Here is a 17,913-nt window from a genome sequence, read left to right on the forward strand (position 1 = left end):
TGTTTTACGTGTCACTTGAACTTTCCCACGCTGTCAGAATGAATTCTTTAACTTTTCTAACCAGGGGTTAAAGTGGGATTTGGTAGGTGGTGGAACAAGAAGTCTCCATGTAGTGGTGCAGCAGAAGGAAATGACTCACTTAGAAAAAGGTCAAATAATATGTTTTGTGAGCTCCAATAAATTTGTTTTCTTTCTGTGCAGGCTGCGATCAGCTGACCTGCACCGCTGCTGGCTCTGAGGTTTTCTGCTGTTTGTGAATTCAGCCAGCTTTATTGTACAATATATAAGCGCATGTAGCACGGCTGCTTTAAAAACCCCTTGACAGTAAAAAGCCAGCATAAAGGTAGAATCTGAAAAGTGTTGCTGAAGATTGATGACTGCTATCCTTTTAGAAACAAGTCCTGTCCATATTAATCTGGATTTCAATGGTCAATGGGAAATGAAAACTGCTTGTACAGTTGACAGGCTAACAAACCCTCCTGTGTCAGTGGCAGCTGAACTTCATTCGACCATGGCCTGCAATGACTTTGCCAAATTCTTCACTGAAAAAATCCAAAAAATTAGACAAGCAATTGGTACATCAACAGCAGATCCAGGATATGTACTGTGTCCACCAAAAAACTGTTTAAACACCATGAAACAGAAACAGAAACCTATTAACAGCAAAGACCTGGAGGACATCTTAGGTCAACTGAACTCCTCCTCCTGCTGTTTAGATGTCCTGCCAACAAGTTTTTTCAAAAAGGTCTCAAAGACTTTAGAGTCAGACCTGTTACAGATCGTCAACTTTTCTTTATTATCAGGTGTGTTTCCAGAATCACTAAAAACTGCTGTAATCAAACCTATACTGAAAAAGGACAATCTTGACAAGACACAAATGAACAACTACAGGCCGATCTCAAATCTCCCGTTTTTAAGTAAGATCATTGAAAAAGCAGTTTCCCAACAGCTCAGTTACTTCTTAAAACAGAATAATTGCTACGATGCCTTCCAGTCAGGTTTTAGACAGAACCACAGCACTGAAACCGCTCTGACCAAAGTGTTTAATGACATATGTCTGAATACAGACAGTGGAAAAATGTCAGTCCTAGTTTTACTGGATCTCAAGTGCAGCATTTGATACAGTTGACCACAACATATTACTCAAACGACTGGAGAACTGGACAGGTCTTTCAGGAACTGTACTAAACTGGTTCAAAACATACGTAGAAAACAGGAAATACTTTGTATCAATAGGTAACTTCACATCTGAGCAGACAAGTATCACATGTGGAGTTCCCCAAGGTCCCATCTTGGGACCCCTTCTGTTTAACATCTACATGCTCCCACTGGCACAGATTATAAACAACAACAAAATAAACTATCACAGCTATGCAGATGACACACAAATATATATCACAATGTCACCAGGAGACCGAGGCCCTGTACAGGCTCTTGGTAAATGCATTGAGGAAATCAATGACTGGTTGTGCCACAATTTTCTCCAGCTAAACAAAAACAAAACTGAGGTAATAGTCTTTGGCGCCAAAGAAAAACGATTACAGGTCACCAGAGAACTTCAATCTATACATCTAAAAACCACAAACCAGGCGAGAAATTTGGGTGTAGTGATGGATGCAGACCTAAACTTAGAAAAACACATTAAGACAATAACAAAGTCAGCATACTATCACCTCAAGAATATATCAAGGATAAAAGATCTGATGTCTCAACAGGACCTGGAAAAACTAGTCCATGCATTCATCTTTAGTAGGCTTGATTACTGTAACAGCATCTTTACAGGTCTACCTAAAAAATCAGTCAGACAACTACAGCTCATTCAGAACTCTGCTGCTTGAGTCCTCACTAAGACCAAAAAAGTGGACCACATCAGTCCAGCTCTGAGGTCCTTACACTGACTGCCTGTCCGTCAGAGGATAGACTTTAAAGTTCTGATGCTGGCCTATAAAGCTCTGAATGGTTTAGGACCAAAATACATCAATGACCTCCTGACCCAGTATGAACCATCCAGATCCCTCAGGTCATCTGGATCCGGTCTTTTATCAGTTCCCAGAGTCAGAACCAGACACGGAGAAGCTGCATTCAGCTTTTATGCTCCTTATATCTGGAACAAACTCCCAGAAAGCCTCAGATCAGCTGAAACACTCAGTTTATTTAAATCCAGGTTGAAGACTCACCTGTTCTCAGCTGCATTTGAATAAAGCACCAAATCCACACTTTTAAGCTTAAATTTCAAAACTAACATTTTAACTACTTTTATCTATTGTTCTGATTTTATCTGTTTTGATTTTATATACTGTTGTTTGTTTGTTAATTAGTTAGTTAGTTTATTTGCTTGTTTTATTCAATTTTAAATCATGCTTTTTATTTGTTCTTGTTTCTAATGTCTCTGTAAAGCACTTTGAATCACCTTGTTGTTGAATTGTGCTATACAAATAAACTTGCCTTGCCTTGCCTTGCCTTACAGAAAATTCAGTCAAATCTGATAAAAATCACTTCAAAGTTTGTAGACTTTGCCCAAAAATGAAGTTTTACACGTTTTTTTCTCTTGAAAGTTACACTCCTATTCCCATTCTTCCTGTTTCAAAGTTTTCTCATAAATTTTACTTGAGAATTCTTTCAGTGTCGTCTTCCCCTCTAATGTTTCTGAACCTAAGTCTGCCCTGCACCAGACCAAAACAATACACTACTTTAATCTGAACAATAATACTACTAACAACCCACATTGACCTGCACTTAATCTCCTGCATAATCTTTAAATAACATAAAATTATCATTTAACTTATCATAAACACTTTTTTACACTCACACAGAGGTCTGCGGGTGGTTTGTGGGGCACTCTGGCTGCGTCCCAGTTCATGTGGATGTGTGTCTTTAAGTGTCTGTGTGTCATTGGTGGCTGTGTGAGTAGGTGGGTATGTGTGTGCGTGCGAGGCTGGGGCTGGGTCTGTGGCTTGCTGAGTCTTGGCTTCTGTGGAACATGGTCATGAAGGGAGGAGTTTACCCTCCCACTGTGGGGTACTGGGCTGTTCTTGGGCGCCTGAAGCCCTGGGATCCTGATCTCAGCTCACAACAGGGTGGTCGTCCTGTAGCGGGGTTCCTAATCCTCTGGGACTCCCATCCGTTAGCTGTAGGCACCTCATCTAGGACCTCTCTCCTTCTCCTGCTGGAATGGGCACACAGATATCGCTGAGATGTGTGGCCTTAGGTCTTCAGTACTCTTGGGGTCTGCAGATGGCCCAGTCTTCCTGGATCCATCTCTGACTGCCTGTGGCTCCTGGCAAATCTTATTGCTGCTTCCCACTCTCATTTTCAAGTAAAACTTGTGACAAAGAAACACACAGTCAACACTCTCACTCTCTTACACACACACACACACACACACACACACACACACACACACACACACACACACACACACACACACACACACACACACCACAAGAAGAGGGGTTAATGCGTTTTCCTCTTATGTAGAGGTAGTTGCATGCCATCTGCAAGAACACATGGCAAGGATAAGACAGACAAAAAGGGTTTGTGCAGGTTTAACTGTCTCAGTGTCATCAGCTGGCAGGAGTGTCAGACAGTATTTTGTATTAAACTGACTACCAGATTTACTAAGTCATACTAAGTCAAGGGCTTTAACCTTTGCTTATAACATACTGCTGTTGTATAACACTGATGCAAAAATTAAAAAATGTATAAACTTGACATTTATCTTGTGCTTTTGTATCTTACTCAGCCCTTTATCTGTACATCTAAATTTGCAGCCCACTTAGAATCACTGGTTAACCTAGCACCTGTCTCTAGGTCTGATCAAGTACAGGTTATCAGAAAAAGGTCAAATGAAGATTTCAGGAAGCTTTTATGTCCAAAGTGCAATATCAGTCTCCTGATACGGCATCTTAAATTCGAGAAGAAACTGCAAGAATGTACTTTTTCCTGCTTTTTGGCTCTTGAAAAGGTCTGCAGAGTTGCACGGAGGTCCAATAATTAGCCCTAAGCAATACATTCATGTATATTGTACCTGGCACTTATTGTACTATTCTTTAAAATCGTGCACAGAGCATGAATCTCGCTGCTGCACAATGTGAAACATTTGTCTTTCCTTGTTTTAATTGACAAGCAGGCAGGGATGATCAAAGTTCAGTTAATATATGGAACAAAAAGGCCTATTCAAACAACACTTTCTATAAAATCAAATATCTGTGGTACATCATGATGTTTGTCTTTGGCTCATTTTATGTAAACCCTAACATGAGGTCAGAAGGCAACTTGCCAAGTGCAGGACAACATTCATTTCTCACTACATTCACAAATATTTTAGGAGGCCCAGAGGATAAAACTGTCCATGCGGTGGTTTTACATGAACTTGTGGACTGGAGTCAGTGTGCAAATGTCCTGAATCATATTTCACATAATGGCCAGCGTGTGCAAAAATAGTCTTCCTGGAACCTAGAAGTTATTTTCAAGAAAATGGAACACCATATTTGAGCTTCGGTGCTCTGCTGTCACAAAAAGTAGCACATTCTTTTTCAACTGCAGCTATTCTAACTCTTGTCAAGCACAAGATTTGAATTGGCTTGTTTTACCTAACTTTAAACACATTTTTATTGTACTTTTTATATTTTACATTTATATTTATTATTTATCTTGCACCAAGGGAGTGGCACTCCAATTTTGTTGTACTCTGTACAATGACAATAAAGGCTATTCTATTCTATTCTATTCTATTCTATTCTATTCTATTCAGCCAGAAGTGGCTGACATCACATAAGTGACATTGATTAGGAGAATAAATGATGAATTGTGGCTGTAACCAAAATGTGTATCAAATCCCCGCCAACTGCAGCAGAGCCACCCCAAATAAAACTCTGCTGTTGAATGCGCTGGCTGCTCTGGTGACAGGAAATGAAGCATCAACATTTAAAAGTGAACTTCAATCTGACTGCCATACAGCAGAGAGCAGCACTTTGTCCAGAAAAAGCTGCCCTCAGCAATGTGACAGCTTTTTCAACTTCATTACTTTGCATTGCATCATGGGATGGCGCTGTGCTTCTTATTGATGTCACCTTAAAGGACTTCTGGGTATCGAAGTTCAAAATGTTCATACTCTTATCACTTGCAGACATTTGGAGCGGCAAACTTGCTGAGTATCCTGGCAGTGCTTTGATCTAGAGTTACAAAATGTCAGAGAAAAGCAAAAAATAAGAGCTAATAACCTGTGCGTGATCTGCGTTATTATTTGCATTGCAATAGTTCCACAACCATGACACCTTAGAATTCCTCAACAAATGAATTATTTCGATTGTCTTTCTTTTTTTAGCTGTCTCAGAGAAAATAAAGATATGTCCCAAAATGTCAAAGTATTTATTTTATGTAGGGTTTTTTTTTTTTTTACTTTAACATAATGTGTGTGAGGTTGTTTATTACATAAAGCACAAAGCAGATTCAATGCAATTAATCAGAATGTTTCTCTTTCATGTTGTCATATTGTTGTCCTAATTTATTCACAGCATAAAAAGATGATGATGCGAAGGAGCATAATTCTTTTAAGAAGGGATTTAAATAGTATTGTGTTTATTCAGATGCAGTCAGTTCTTCCTCATCTGTTGCCATCTCCCCGTGTCCCAGGCATCCTTTTCTGTCACACCAGCCCTCTGCCCGTTCTCCTACACTACATCAATTATTCTTCTCTGAGGTCTTCCTCTTTTCCTCCTGCCTGGCGGCTCCATCTTCCCAACATCTTTTGTCCAACATATTCACTGTTCCTCCTCTGCACATGTGAAAACCTTCTCAGGCTTGCCTCTCTAACCTTGGCTCCAAGTAGCTCAACCTGAGCTGTGCCTCTCATTTAATCATGTCCTTCATGGTCACTCCCAGTGAAAATCTTAAAATCTTGAACTCTGCCACCTCCAGCTCTGGTGCCACCATTTCTTCTACATCATTTGGTCTCACTAGTATTTTGCAAACCTTCCCTTTCACTCTTGCTGCTATTCTTCTGTCACAAATCACAGCTGACATTCATCTACTCCTCTCTGCTCGCACTCTCTTCTTCCAGGTATTTAAACTAATCTACCTTCAGTATCTCTTCTCCTTACAGCTTCTCTGTTAAACTCATCTCCCTCGTCCTCGCACACATCTATTCTGTCTTGCCTCTGCTAACTTTCTTTGCTCTTTTCCTTAGTGCATACCTCCAACCTTCCAGGCACTGTCATCTGCAAACGTTACTTGCGGTAATGAAACGAAAATCCTCCTTTGTACCAAAGTACAAAGTGCATGTCCTCATTCATCTCCAGACAAAACATTGAGCTAGATTTGAGGCCTTGACTGATTATTGTGCCACAGTTTTTCAGTTTTCAATGCCAGTTTTATTTATATACATAATCACAACAGTTCCTGCTAGGCACTTTATATTGTCAAAAATAAATAAAAATACAATACAAAAAAGAGAAGACAAAGAAAACCCCAACAGTCGGATGTCCCTCTATGAGCAAGTGCTTTGGTGACAGGGGGAAGGAAAATCTTCCTTTTAACAGGATGAACCAGCAGAACCAGGCTCAGGGAGGGGCGGCCAGTAAGCCAGAAGGGTGAGGGGAGGAAGAGAAGCAGCAATTATTAATAATAACTAATGGTTAATTCTGTGGTGTAAACACATCTAAAGTGAAAAAAAGGTGAGTGATGAAGCAACAGGTATAAAAGAGTAAGCTGTTCTAGCTTTTGCAACTTATGTCTGGTATGAACTTACTTTTTTAGTTGATGAGCTTCCATGTTTGGCCTAGGAGGTGGTGGTGAGGTGTTTAGGGGATGTCCTGCCACGAGTAGAACCCAATCAGACCCAAAACACCCTGAAGAGTAGCATCTCTTGACTGGCTGGGAATGCCTCAGTGTCTCCTCCCGAGAAATTAGATGAGATGGTCAAGGAGAGGAAGGTCCTGGCATCTCAACTTAAACTTTTGATCTCAAGACCCAAAACCAGATAAACTATAGAAATTGGAGGGATGGAAGTCTGATGCAAGGACTCAGTGATGTACTCAGTTCATAAGACTCAGCCTCAAAGCAGTCCAGCAGCTTCAGTTAGCATGCACCCTTTCCTGGTTGACAACTTTATTCTCCAACCTTTCCTAAGATCTTAAATGATGCTGATAAAATAAGATGTTTTTTTCATACCACGAAACATTTGTTGAGTAATATGAGGACAAGCAGATTGTCAGATCAGCACCAGTTTAATGATTTTCTATAAAGGTAGCAAAACCTCCGACATGAAGATGGATTTTCTAATAGGGCAGGGAAAAAAGTAAGATAAGCAGAGTGATATGATATAAAGGTTTAAGAAAAAAGGAGAGAAAGCAGACATAATCAAAGACAGCCAAGGACAAATACAGAAATATCTCACAAAGTTCTTTTTAGAAGCAGAAAATGCTGCGTCTCCATCATTTCAAAAGACTTATGGCTGTATTTATTGATGTACAATACTGCGCATTCTTTGTCACTGTCCACAATAAAATACACTTATGTGATCAGTATGTGCACAGAGCTGCTGTCATGAAGATTCCCGCTTTCATCCGTGGAGTAATTCCTTCATCCATGATGTGATGATGTTCAGATCTCCCGAATAGTAGCTTCTTGAAATGACCTAATCTTCACATAGGAATGTAATGAATATTTCATATGATAATGTACGTACATACACGTGGTTCTAGTCCTCTGTTATTTGCGCACAAAATGGCAAAAAGCTCTGCATGCTAATTCAACAAACAAACGTGGTTAGGGGATGCCATCTTGTTTGGAAAGTGTCGAAGAAGAGCAGTTTAATCAGTAACAATGAAATTTACATCATGTTGTGTTGATAAATCACTCATTTAACAGCTGATTTATACCACACTTTCCATCTCACACACAGACACACACTTACAACCTTAAACACAGAAAACAATCACTGTTTGTGTACACACACAACAATAAATGCACATATAAAGCTTGTGTTGTGTTTTTTTCTGGCAAAATCCAGCATGTGACAGGATTTCATATTGTTAGACTAGTTATTTCAAATAACACAGAGTGTGTTTTACATGAGTAGATTATAGGAAGCTGAAGTCATTCAGCGCTTCGTTTATGGGCCCATCTGAGAAATCAAAGCATGGTGGTTGGATTTACTTTATACACAAGAAGCATTTTAGCATTTTTATTTTTTATTTTTTGCCTGTCTGAAAACAGATATTAAAAACAAGATTGCCAAGCAGGAGATTGTGGTTTAAGGCCCTTGTGTAAACAAATTCAACAGTCCAAGGGCTAAAGTGTGACAAGATCAAAGTGAGGCCCAAAAGCACAGTTTTCAGGAGAGAAAACGGCAATTTAGTCTGAAACGTGGATCAAAATGAGAAAAAGAGGGAAAGATGCAGTTACAATTAACAATTAATCTAGCTGCAAAGATAGAAGATGTAACAGTTTGAATTACACGTGCACTTTATGGCTTTAAAATTGTTACGCTCCGAGTCAATTTTCCTCTATCATTTATAGCAATTATGTATTTGGCTGTAAGTTCATTTAATGTGAAGGTGACTGACAGCTCAGCAGTAACGCCCTGCTTATATAGAACAAACGGTCTAATGAAGAGAGCTGTTCTCACCACCACTCGATGTCATGTAGCTTATAAGACACCCAAAGCACATTTTTAAAAATGCTGATTAATCAACTGATTATTAGCTTGGTCATTTAATCAAATTCATTTTATTTTATTGTTTTATCATAAAACAAATATTACAAGAGCTGCTCATGACACCTTCCAGAGTTTTGTTTTGCAATCAAGTGTCAATTTTTCTCATTAAGGACATATATCTAGTAGTTATGAACTGATTTTTTTTTCTAATGCATATTTTTAAAATAAATATAATTTTTTTCTAAAAAGCTCAATATGTTATACGATCAGTGGTAGCAGCTGTTATAGAGCAGATAAATGTGTCCTGGGGAGAGGAATAAAGTGGATGAAACACTACAATAGAAAATGTTAAAGCTTTAAAAGTAGCAATTGCAAGGCATATATGACATTTGATATATATATATATATATGAAACTGTTATATACACTGATAATAACAGAGATTTAAGTATTCACACTATACAGAGTGATGTGACTTTACTCATTGTCAGTCTGTGCGTTTCTTGTCATAAAACTGACTTGACTTTCGAAATAGTAGTTTGAATTTATGAGCGGTGTTTAATAAGGGGAGGAGGCATTAAGATTCATTTAAATACTCTCTCACTCCTTTTTATATTAGCCATAAATGGAAGGGGAAAAGCACAATTATTTTCTTTCATTGCCTTTCTCTTCACAAAATGCATCTTTAATGACGTACATAGGTCACTGCCATACTTATCTTGTGCTTCCCAAACTTTTTAGTATCTAGTAATTTCTTTTTTCCCCTCTTATCAGTAATTATAACTGGAGGCCTCAGGTTTGAGCTATGAGCCTGAAACAACAGCTGAGCTCGCAGTCACTAGCTAAATGCGAGTAGATGTGTGTGCTATCCAGGTGATAGCTGTCTGTCTGTGCTTTCACAAGTCTGATCCAGTAAATCTCATATCAATATTTCCTGTATGTTACTTCCAGCCTAACTCTTGTTTGTTCATACTGTAATACATAATGTAAATGTGGTTTTCAAGCTGACGTATTAACCGTAAACGTCAGTTTTGTAGCTTTATGGGTCAGACTAGGACTGTGAGGTGCACAAAACAGTCAGGGCAAGAAACCCCAACACATTTCCTCATTGTTCATAAATTACACAATTTCAATTGTTTAAGTCTGGATGAAGTAAACACCAATATCCAGTCTGGAATGTCCATTTTATAGTGCAAGCTTTCTGGAAACGTAAAGTTACAATTTAACTTATTTGAGGGTCTGCCATATTTACCCGAATCACAGACGAGGAGCCAAATGAAATGACAGAGAGGAGTTGGCAGAGGCAGAAAGACAACAGGAGTTCAGGAGACAAACTGAAGGTGAGGGAAACATTCACTACAGAGAGGCAGAGCTGGTGTTTCACCTCCACAGAATTATAGAAAAGGCTGGCTGGGGAAAATGCTCAGCTCTCATGTAGTGAAAAAATGCTCTTACAGCCAGTAAAAAGGAATTTTATGTGCTCGGTTTTTGCTACGATCCCTCCAGAATGAACACAAAAAGGAAAGCTATCTATAACCCTCACATACAAATCAGTCTATGAATATACAGGATGAGTTAGTCAGCATATCCCTAAAGGAGATCTCCATTAAAGTCAGAAAAATGAGCATCCGAATTAGATCACATCTGTGCTTGTTAAAGCTTGATAACAATAAACGAGTTTGGAGAACTGTGTGTTGGAGGTCCTTCGGTAACCCTGTGTGTAATTCTTTTTACTAAATGGATTTTTTTTTCCCACTAAAAATGTGTATTGATATTGGAAAAACCCAGGTGAGTTTGCTGATGGAAAAATAGACTAGAAACTGATTAACTTTTATTGCAGCTGAACGAGCCCCCGTGAGTGATATCACCCCTACTCTCTGTTGGTTTGACTGCTGTATTTAAAAACTTAAGTGCTTCCTTTTTGAGGAGCGAGTAACAAGATCAGGAAAACAATCATTCTTCTCTGTATATATATATATATATATATATATATATATATATATGTATATATGTGTGTGCGTGTGCGTGTGTGTGTGTGTGCCTTGTCTCCGTTTGATATCTACATCTTTGTCTCTGAAACACAAAAATCATTGTGTTCACATATCACATTTATAATATGATTAATTAGGAAGGTAGAGCAAATACGTGTTGGTGAACCCTGCTTTCTTCAACAGTAGTAAAGAATTTATGAATTATAAATAAAAACAAACATTGCCAGGATGATAAACAAAGACAGTAAGAGTGTCTGTCACCTGGTGAGCAAAGATTCCTGGTTCCCTAAAAAGCCCAAAACTGAATCAGCTGTTATTAAAAGATGCACAAATTTCACTTTCTCTATCATCTCTTTAGAAATGCAGAGTTTGTATGATTCAAAGAAACAGCTCCGCATTCATAACCATGCATCGCTAAATAGGCTAACAAAACTTTTTTAATTTTAATTTTTTAATTTGTAGTGTGAGCGAGTTGATGATGGATCAGCGTGAAACTTTTGGCTTTCTGTGTCTCTGTTAACAATTAATAATTAGTGAAAGAAGTGGGACTGTGATCCTGCAGGTCATAAAGACAAAGAGCGGAGCAAAGTTGTGCTGATTGAAAACGGATCGTATCAGAGGAGTCTGGTTCTTTAATAAAGCATTTAAAAGGAAATGGAAACCCCAGCCCCTAACCATATTTATTCTCTTCTGTAGCAATCAAAATGTGCTGCAGAGGAAATGAATAAATGGCAACATGTTTGTTGTTTTCACTGCCATTTGCTCAGAGTAATAAAGCCAAATATAGTGTACCATTGATGGGACAGTGATGTACTGGTGTTTAAGATTGCTTCTCCATCTCCTGCCACCCTTTCAGTCCAATTTAAGCTATTTGTCAGAACACCAAGCTGTTGCCGGAGGCAAAGAGATGTATAGTCTCAAATGCAGTGCTGGGAAATAATTCCCTGCTCAGCTTTGGTCAATAATGTTGCATTTACACTGCAGAGTTATTGAAAAATCGCTGAAATCGGATTTGTTCATGCAACAGAACTTCTCATAACAGAGTTGAGAAGGTTTCTTTGTGTTTTGGAGTACCTCTGTATGTAAGAGTCTTTAAAGGCAGGTCTAAACCTGTTACATTTCCATAAACCACCCTGGGACATGTTGACAGCACTCACTGTGCTGTAGGATTTTATACAAACACGTCTTCTTCCTGTGTGTCCTCACATTTAGGATTTACTTAAATTTAATCTCCAGTTGCATCATCTTATCAGAGCTCCATGAAGATAGTTCTCAAATTGCTGCACCTTAGTGAGTCAGCCATTGAGACCTCTTAATTGCTAATTCTGTCAGTTTAATTAAAGTTCAAAACTGGAGCAGCCTCTTTAAAAAATTCATGCATATCTGTGGATGAAGTCCTTCACGTAAAAAAGGAGCTGTGGGATGGTTGGAGTTTTTCTCTTTTAGTGTAAATTTGTCTCACTGTTTCTGTCAGTGGGTTCCTGCTGCTGTTTATTCTTAACATTTAAAAAAATGATTAAAAATGTAATATTTGTTGGAGTTTCAGTTGTACTGAGCTTTTGAGCTTGTAGTGCAAAGTTTGCTTTTGACATTGATGTCCCAAACTAAATTACTGCATAAATAAATAGCCGAGAACGGAGATAGGAAAAACCTGAACCTTTTACTACTACTGTGAGCACATCCTATTATGCTGTCGGAGCATTTTACTACACGGGTTTAGTCCAGTTATATAAAAAAGTATATATGTAAAAATATATAAAGGTTGTTTTAGTAATTTAGTCTAAGCTGAAACATTACTATCCTGTTGGAAAAGGTCTTTCAATAGACTGTATATAAAAGATGGACATACTTGAGGTCTGCAAAGGAAGCCAGCGTGGCGAACCAACAGATTAAAAGACTGTTCCTTACCACGGGCAGTAAAAAGCACAACACCCCCTCTGCTCCCTAAGACTGTGGTACAAGAACTGAAAATACACTTTTACATATGTGACCCTCATCTCTTCTGTTACATTTGCATTTTGCACTGTTACCGTGGCAACTACACCAGAACCGCAAACCTCTCTGAAACTCTACAATGCAACCTGGCATGCACATCTCTCGAAATGTAACTATCTGTGTCCTCGACACGCCCACGTTATTGTGATTGGCCTGTTCAGTACCACTGATTCCTCCTGCATGTTCCTCCATCTGTTGGCCAGTAGGGGGTGAATCTGCTATTTGCAAAAAGAACTCGATTTATAGGTGAATCTATAAGAAAAATGTATTTTGTTTTCCTTGGTTTCCTTTGGCTTCACTGTTGTGAATGCAGATGGAGACATACTTATTTTTACTTCTTATATACTTCTATATTTGTTATTATACATCTTTGAAATCTGCTTGAAGTCTGTTGCTTGGGGAGCTGGTTAGGTTGGTGCATTGCAATGTAAATTCTCTGTGCATCAGTCCACATGGTCAAAAACACAGGCATGCACATGGACGTCCACAAGGACCCTTGTGCAATGTTGCTACAACATATATGTGCCGTGTCTCTTGAATTTTTCAGTCTCAGTCTGATTTCAAAACATAAAAAGCAACCAGAACAATATTCAGCTCTAGGCTTCATGGTAAGACTTCACAGACCCATGGTGGCTATGTCTATCTTTTATATACAGTGTATGAACTGTTCCAGAATGATAATTCAGCCATTTATAGTAAACAAGGGGTCGCTGAATGGACATGGGAAAGGAAAAGTGTGATTCATTTGCTATGACCTTCTCATTCAATGTCAACCCCGTTGAACCTCCAGGAGATTTCGGGCTACTTTGTTACACAGCACTCCTCACTGCCATCATCAAAACACCAAATAAAGGGAATATCTTTGGGAGAATGATGTTTCATCCCTCAAGCAGAGTGCCAGAGACTTGGAAAATCAAGACGCACTTTATGTTGCATTTTTCTTTCATTTGTCACCCATCCATAAATCTGTTTGAAATGCCTCTCGGCTTCTATTCAACTCTGTAAGGTACATTTAACGAACTTGCCACTGGCAAGGTAGACAGACTCAATCAGCTATTACGCAGCTCTCTTTGGATCTTTTTTGTCTAATAAATTTCATTTATTTCCACCTCTCTTAAAGTTGGTGCACTGTTGTGGTCCCTTGAGGATTATGTGTTGTGCATCCACACATCTTAGCGTAACTCTTTAAAGTTGACCTGGCTTTGATTTTTTTTTTTTTTTGTAGAGAAGGAAAAGTAAACTTGCAACCTAAAGCCCCCTGTGTAAAACACACTCGCTGCGAGACAAGTGGATTCAATCTTCAACTAGGCAGAACTGTATGTTTTCCAGCTGTACTCATCTCTCTCACTCTCTATCTGTCTCTAATCTCATAATATATCTGATCCTGGGCCAGACAGAAACAACTGTTACCTGCAACCACTTAGAATAACAAGCAGCTCAAGCAGGCCTGCAGGGCCAAATCTATGACTCCTGGAGCATGAAATCCACTTGGCATGCAAGTGGGTTGTGTTTCTGACTGGAGAACATATTGGTCCCATACTGTAGGGCTCCAATGCAGGATGCCAAGGAGGAGGACTTCATAACTGAGCAAGCAGCAAATAAAAACCACTCCGGCATACTCTGACTTCAATTGAACTTCAGCTCAGAGCTCGTGTTGCTCCTGCACCCACAGAAGACACTGTGATGCATTTTCTCTAAATAAGAACATTATTCAAAATTAGTTAGCTTCAAAGTTAGCTCCATTTACAGCAAGTGTAATTTATGACTCCAATTACTTTGTAGTCTGAAAAACTAATTTCGGAACATTAGAACTACATCATCATCACCATCATTATATCTTAACTACTCACACCCAGCACTGTGTCTGCATTTAGTAAATAGGAAATGGGTGTTGTTCATCATGTAAAGCCCACATAAAAGTGGGGTTAACAGTAACTAGTTGTGGCACCTAGTCTTTTCATCGCTTTGTTTTCAAGTTTATCAAACAAGTCTTAGTTATTACATTTCTCTTATTAATCTCTTATCTTATTGCATTCAAGGAGACAGACTCACCCTGAAACCATCACATGCAAGCTCGTACTAACTAGATTTAGAAGGATACAGGATGAAGACGGATGATGCGAGGCTGCAGTATGCATCTGCTCAACTATGTATGTGTTTGCAGGGCTTGTGTATCTCTCGGTGAGTTTTGTGAGCTTTTTTTCAACTGAGAATCTAATTAATAGGCAGAGAATATGCATGAAACGGCACAGGCAATTTAGAGATATATTATCAAAAAGACTGTCGAGCCTCTGAACATGCAGTTAGAAATATTCGACCCCTGGCAGAGCAGAGGAAGAAGCAGTGAAAAGTCTATGGAATCGTGGAAGAAAAAGTACACAAAGTTTATATCTATTCACACTAATCCCATTTCTTTGGGGGTATTTATATCCAAAACAACAACAGCAGCAGCAGAGGAGACAGTAGAAGGAGATAGTGGAGGCAGCCTGCCACGTGATAGGCCCTCCCTCTTAGAGACTCCTGGTTGATCTCTTCTTGGTTGGGTGAGCCGTTAGGGGACACCGAGGCCGCTGGGTGGGTGTTACGGTTGGAGCACATGTCATAAAGGTTTCCGGAGAACTGCATTTTCTTAGACTCCTGGCGGAGAGACTCCCAGACAGCTGCCGCTTCCTCGGGACAGCCAGCCATCGCCACGTTAGCGCAGTCATGGAACTCATCCCACGACCTGCAGAGAGGAGCGAGAGTAAGATGGAGACATCTGATTATTTGGCTTGTGGATCATGTTAATATTTCAGCGCGCAACACATTCAAAGCAGTTTTATCCATCTGTACAAACTATTGCACTAGATGCTGGATTTTTCCAGAAAGCTGTAACTTCATATGTAAACAAAACAGGAATTATTAAAGCATTTCCTTTGTAGAGAGGTGAGTGAGTCTATGGTTCAGACTAAACTTCAAATTTACTTTCCGCTCTAACGACTGCAGATTTTGAGTGCATAATCTATAGTTCATCACTTAGAAGCTGTTCAAAATGAAATACAATAACTACCAAATTGATTATCATGGCAGCACACACATTCATGGTGCCCAGGGGATGGGTCCCTTGATACCTCCTTGTATGCCCCTGGGAAATCAAGGATTTCCCCATTTAAGCGAAAAACTATAAAATCTGCATGCATGATTACTGTAGGACACATTTTTCTTTTCTTCAGCATCGCCAGTGACGTTCACCTTGATGTCTTCAGTGAAACATCTCAAACACTTTTGTCAAAGTATTCATAACCCCCTCAGAGTGAACTGCAATATCTACAGTGAGTCTGAGACTTTAAATGTTTCTTTGGAAACCTCTTTTCTGCTTCTACCTGAGTTTTCCTGCCAAAGAACTTTGATAATAGTTTTATAATACTTTGAAAACTGGAGGCTAGACGTTTCTGACCCGGAGGTGACTCAAACACTGCATCATTACTCTGTTGCAGCATCGTCAGGACGCTTTAGAAACTTTTAAACTAGTTATGTGTAGTTAACCAGCAACACACACACTGACCTTGTATGAGAGGTGTTTCATGGGGCTTTTCAAACCAAATCCTCAAAATCATGTTATTTTACCCGTAGACCCTTATCTTTCTTTCTGTCACGGTTCTGGGTCGGTTCGACCCAGCATTTTGAGTTTCTGATGTTTTGGTTTATTTTTGCACTATGGGCTGCCCTTTGATACTCTTGTGCTTTGATCGTTATTGGATTTCTAGGTTTCTGTTTGTTCGTGTTTAAGGATTTGTTGCCTCATGTATAGTTTGGGTTCCATGCGTTATTTTCTGTCTGCCTCTCAGTGTTGAGTCTGTGTGTGATGGTTTCTGGTTTCCTGTTTTACTTTGAAAGTTCATGTCTCATGTCAGTGCGTTCAGTTTTACCTCTGCCCTGTCTTGTTAGCCTGATTTCTCCCAGCTGTGTCTCCCTCTTGTTGCCCATTCCCTGATTACTCCCCGGTGTATATAAGCCCTGTGTTTTCCTGTGCTCCCTGTTGCGTTGTACCTTCAACTTGCTGTGTGTTCATGATTTCCAGTCCTCCAGCACCTCAGTTTAGAGTTTTGTTTTGCTTTTGTGAGTCTTATTTTATGTAGACGTTTGTCCAGCAATAAGGCTGCGTTTTCAGTTTAAATCTTGTCTCCAAAGAGTCCTGCATTTTGGGTCCACCACTCCAGCCTGCCTGCCACACAGCCGACCATGACACTTTCCTTTTCTGCACTTGTGCATTAAATAGACTTTTTAAAAGCACAGAAAATATGTGACTTTTTCCATTCAAGTTTGACATTCAACCTCCTGTCACTGTGTCTTCACCTCATTGACTTCTTTTTTCACCTAAATCTAAGTCAGTTACACCTTGAGTATAAACAACCCAAATCAATAATTAATTGCCATTATTATTCTCAATGAAATGATATGAAAAGATTTTAAACAGGCAGTTCTGGTAAAGATTTGCTGACAGTGAAGCATTCGTCCTTTCACCGAGTAAATCAAATCCAGCCTGTTTGCTTGCTCCCTTGACTTCGTTCAGTTGTTGCCAAGAGACCATCTGCTGATCTTCGATGCTCTGAGAGCAAGGGTCACCCTACGGGTTAGACTGAAATGTGGAAAAACCTTCATTAGAGTGTGGAAGGTAAATGCGTGTTTGTTGAATCACTGCTGTGTTATACCCATCAACAAAACATGAATTTGACACACTTTCTTAGATCTATTTTAAAGCCAAATGAAAGGAAGCATTATTTACGATGAGAGGCAGGTGAGGAAGAAGTGACTTTAAGTAATCTTGCACAAAGATATTTTTTAAAGGATATCTTGCAGCGAAACACAAAATTAAACTTTATTCCAAACACTCTTGAGCTCCACATCCACAGCAAGTCTATTTGGCTGTAATTGGCTGCTAATTCTCCCTCTCATTGTGGCTGTGCTGCCTAAATTGTCTCTGAGGAGAGTTAACTACGAGAAGCGAGGCGCAGAGTTGGGGGAAAAAGTAGAAGCAGATGACTCTGTTCAAAGTCTGCCACAGAAGCACTCAAAAAACACAAAAGTTTTCATAATTAATGCTGGCAAAACATCATGCGGCACTCCAACTTTCAAAAGACAAGAGCTACATTTAAACCCATTACTGGACAATACATACAAGGTATATTATTTAGATACTGCATCCACTGCGTCTTATTGAAACAAATATCATTTAATCTCGGGGGACTCAAACTTGGGAGTTTTGTAAAGCTACAGTGCTAAACACAAC

At 39.3% G+C, this 17,913-nt stretch overlaps 1 protein-coding gene across 3 annotated transcripts in view; it reads right to left on the reverse strand.

The window, feature by feature from the left end:
* Window positions 1–7,171: 7,171 nt before the first annotated feature.
* The window catches only part of nrn1la (neuritin 1-like a), a 114,656-nt gene continuing 103,914 nt past the window's right edge, over window positions 7,172–17,913 (reverse strand). The window contains exon 3 of one of the 3 annotated variants that reach the window (XM_082540543.1): window positions 7,172–15,369. In XM_082540543.1, the coding sequence (XP_082396669.1) occupies window positions 15,069–15,369 (301 nt within the window). In that variant the 3' untranslated portion in view covers window positions 7,172–15,068. The remainder of the gene's footprint in view (window positions 15,370–17,913) is intronic. The other 2 variants (XR_014277798.1, XR_014277799.1) reach the window with 2 other exon arrangements.

The sequence above is a fragment of the Aulonocara stuartgranti genome (genome assembly GCF_965226115.1).
Source record: "Aulonocara stuartgranti genome assembly, chromosome: 7".
NCBI classification, from domain to species: domain Eukaryota; kingdom Metazoa; phylum Chordata; class Actinopteri; order Cichliformes; family Cichlidae; genus Aulonocara; species Aulonocara stuartgranti.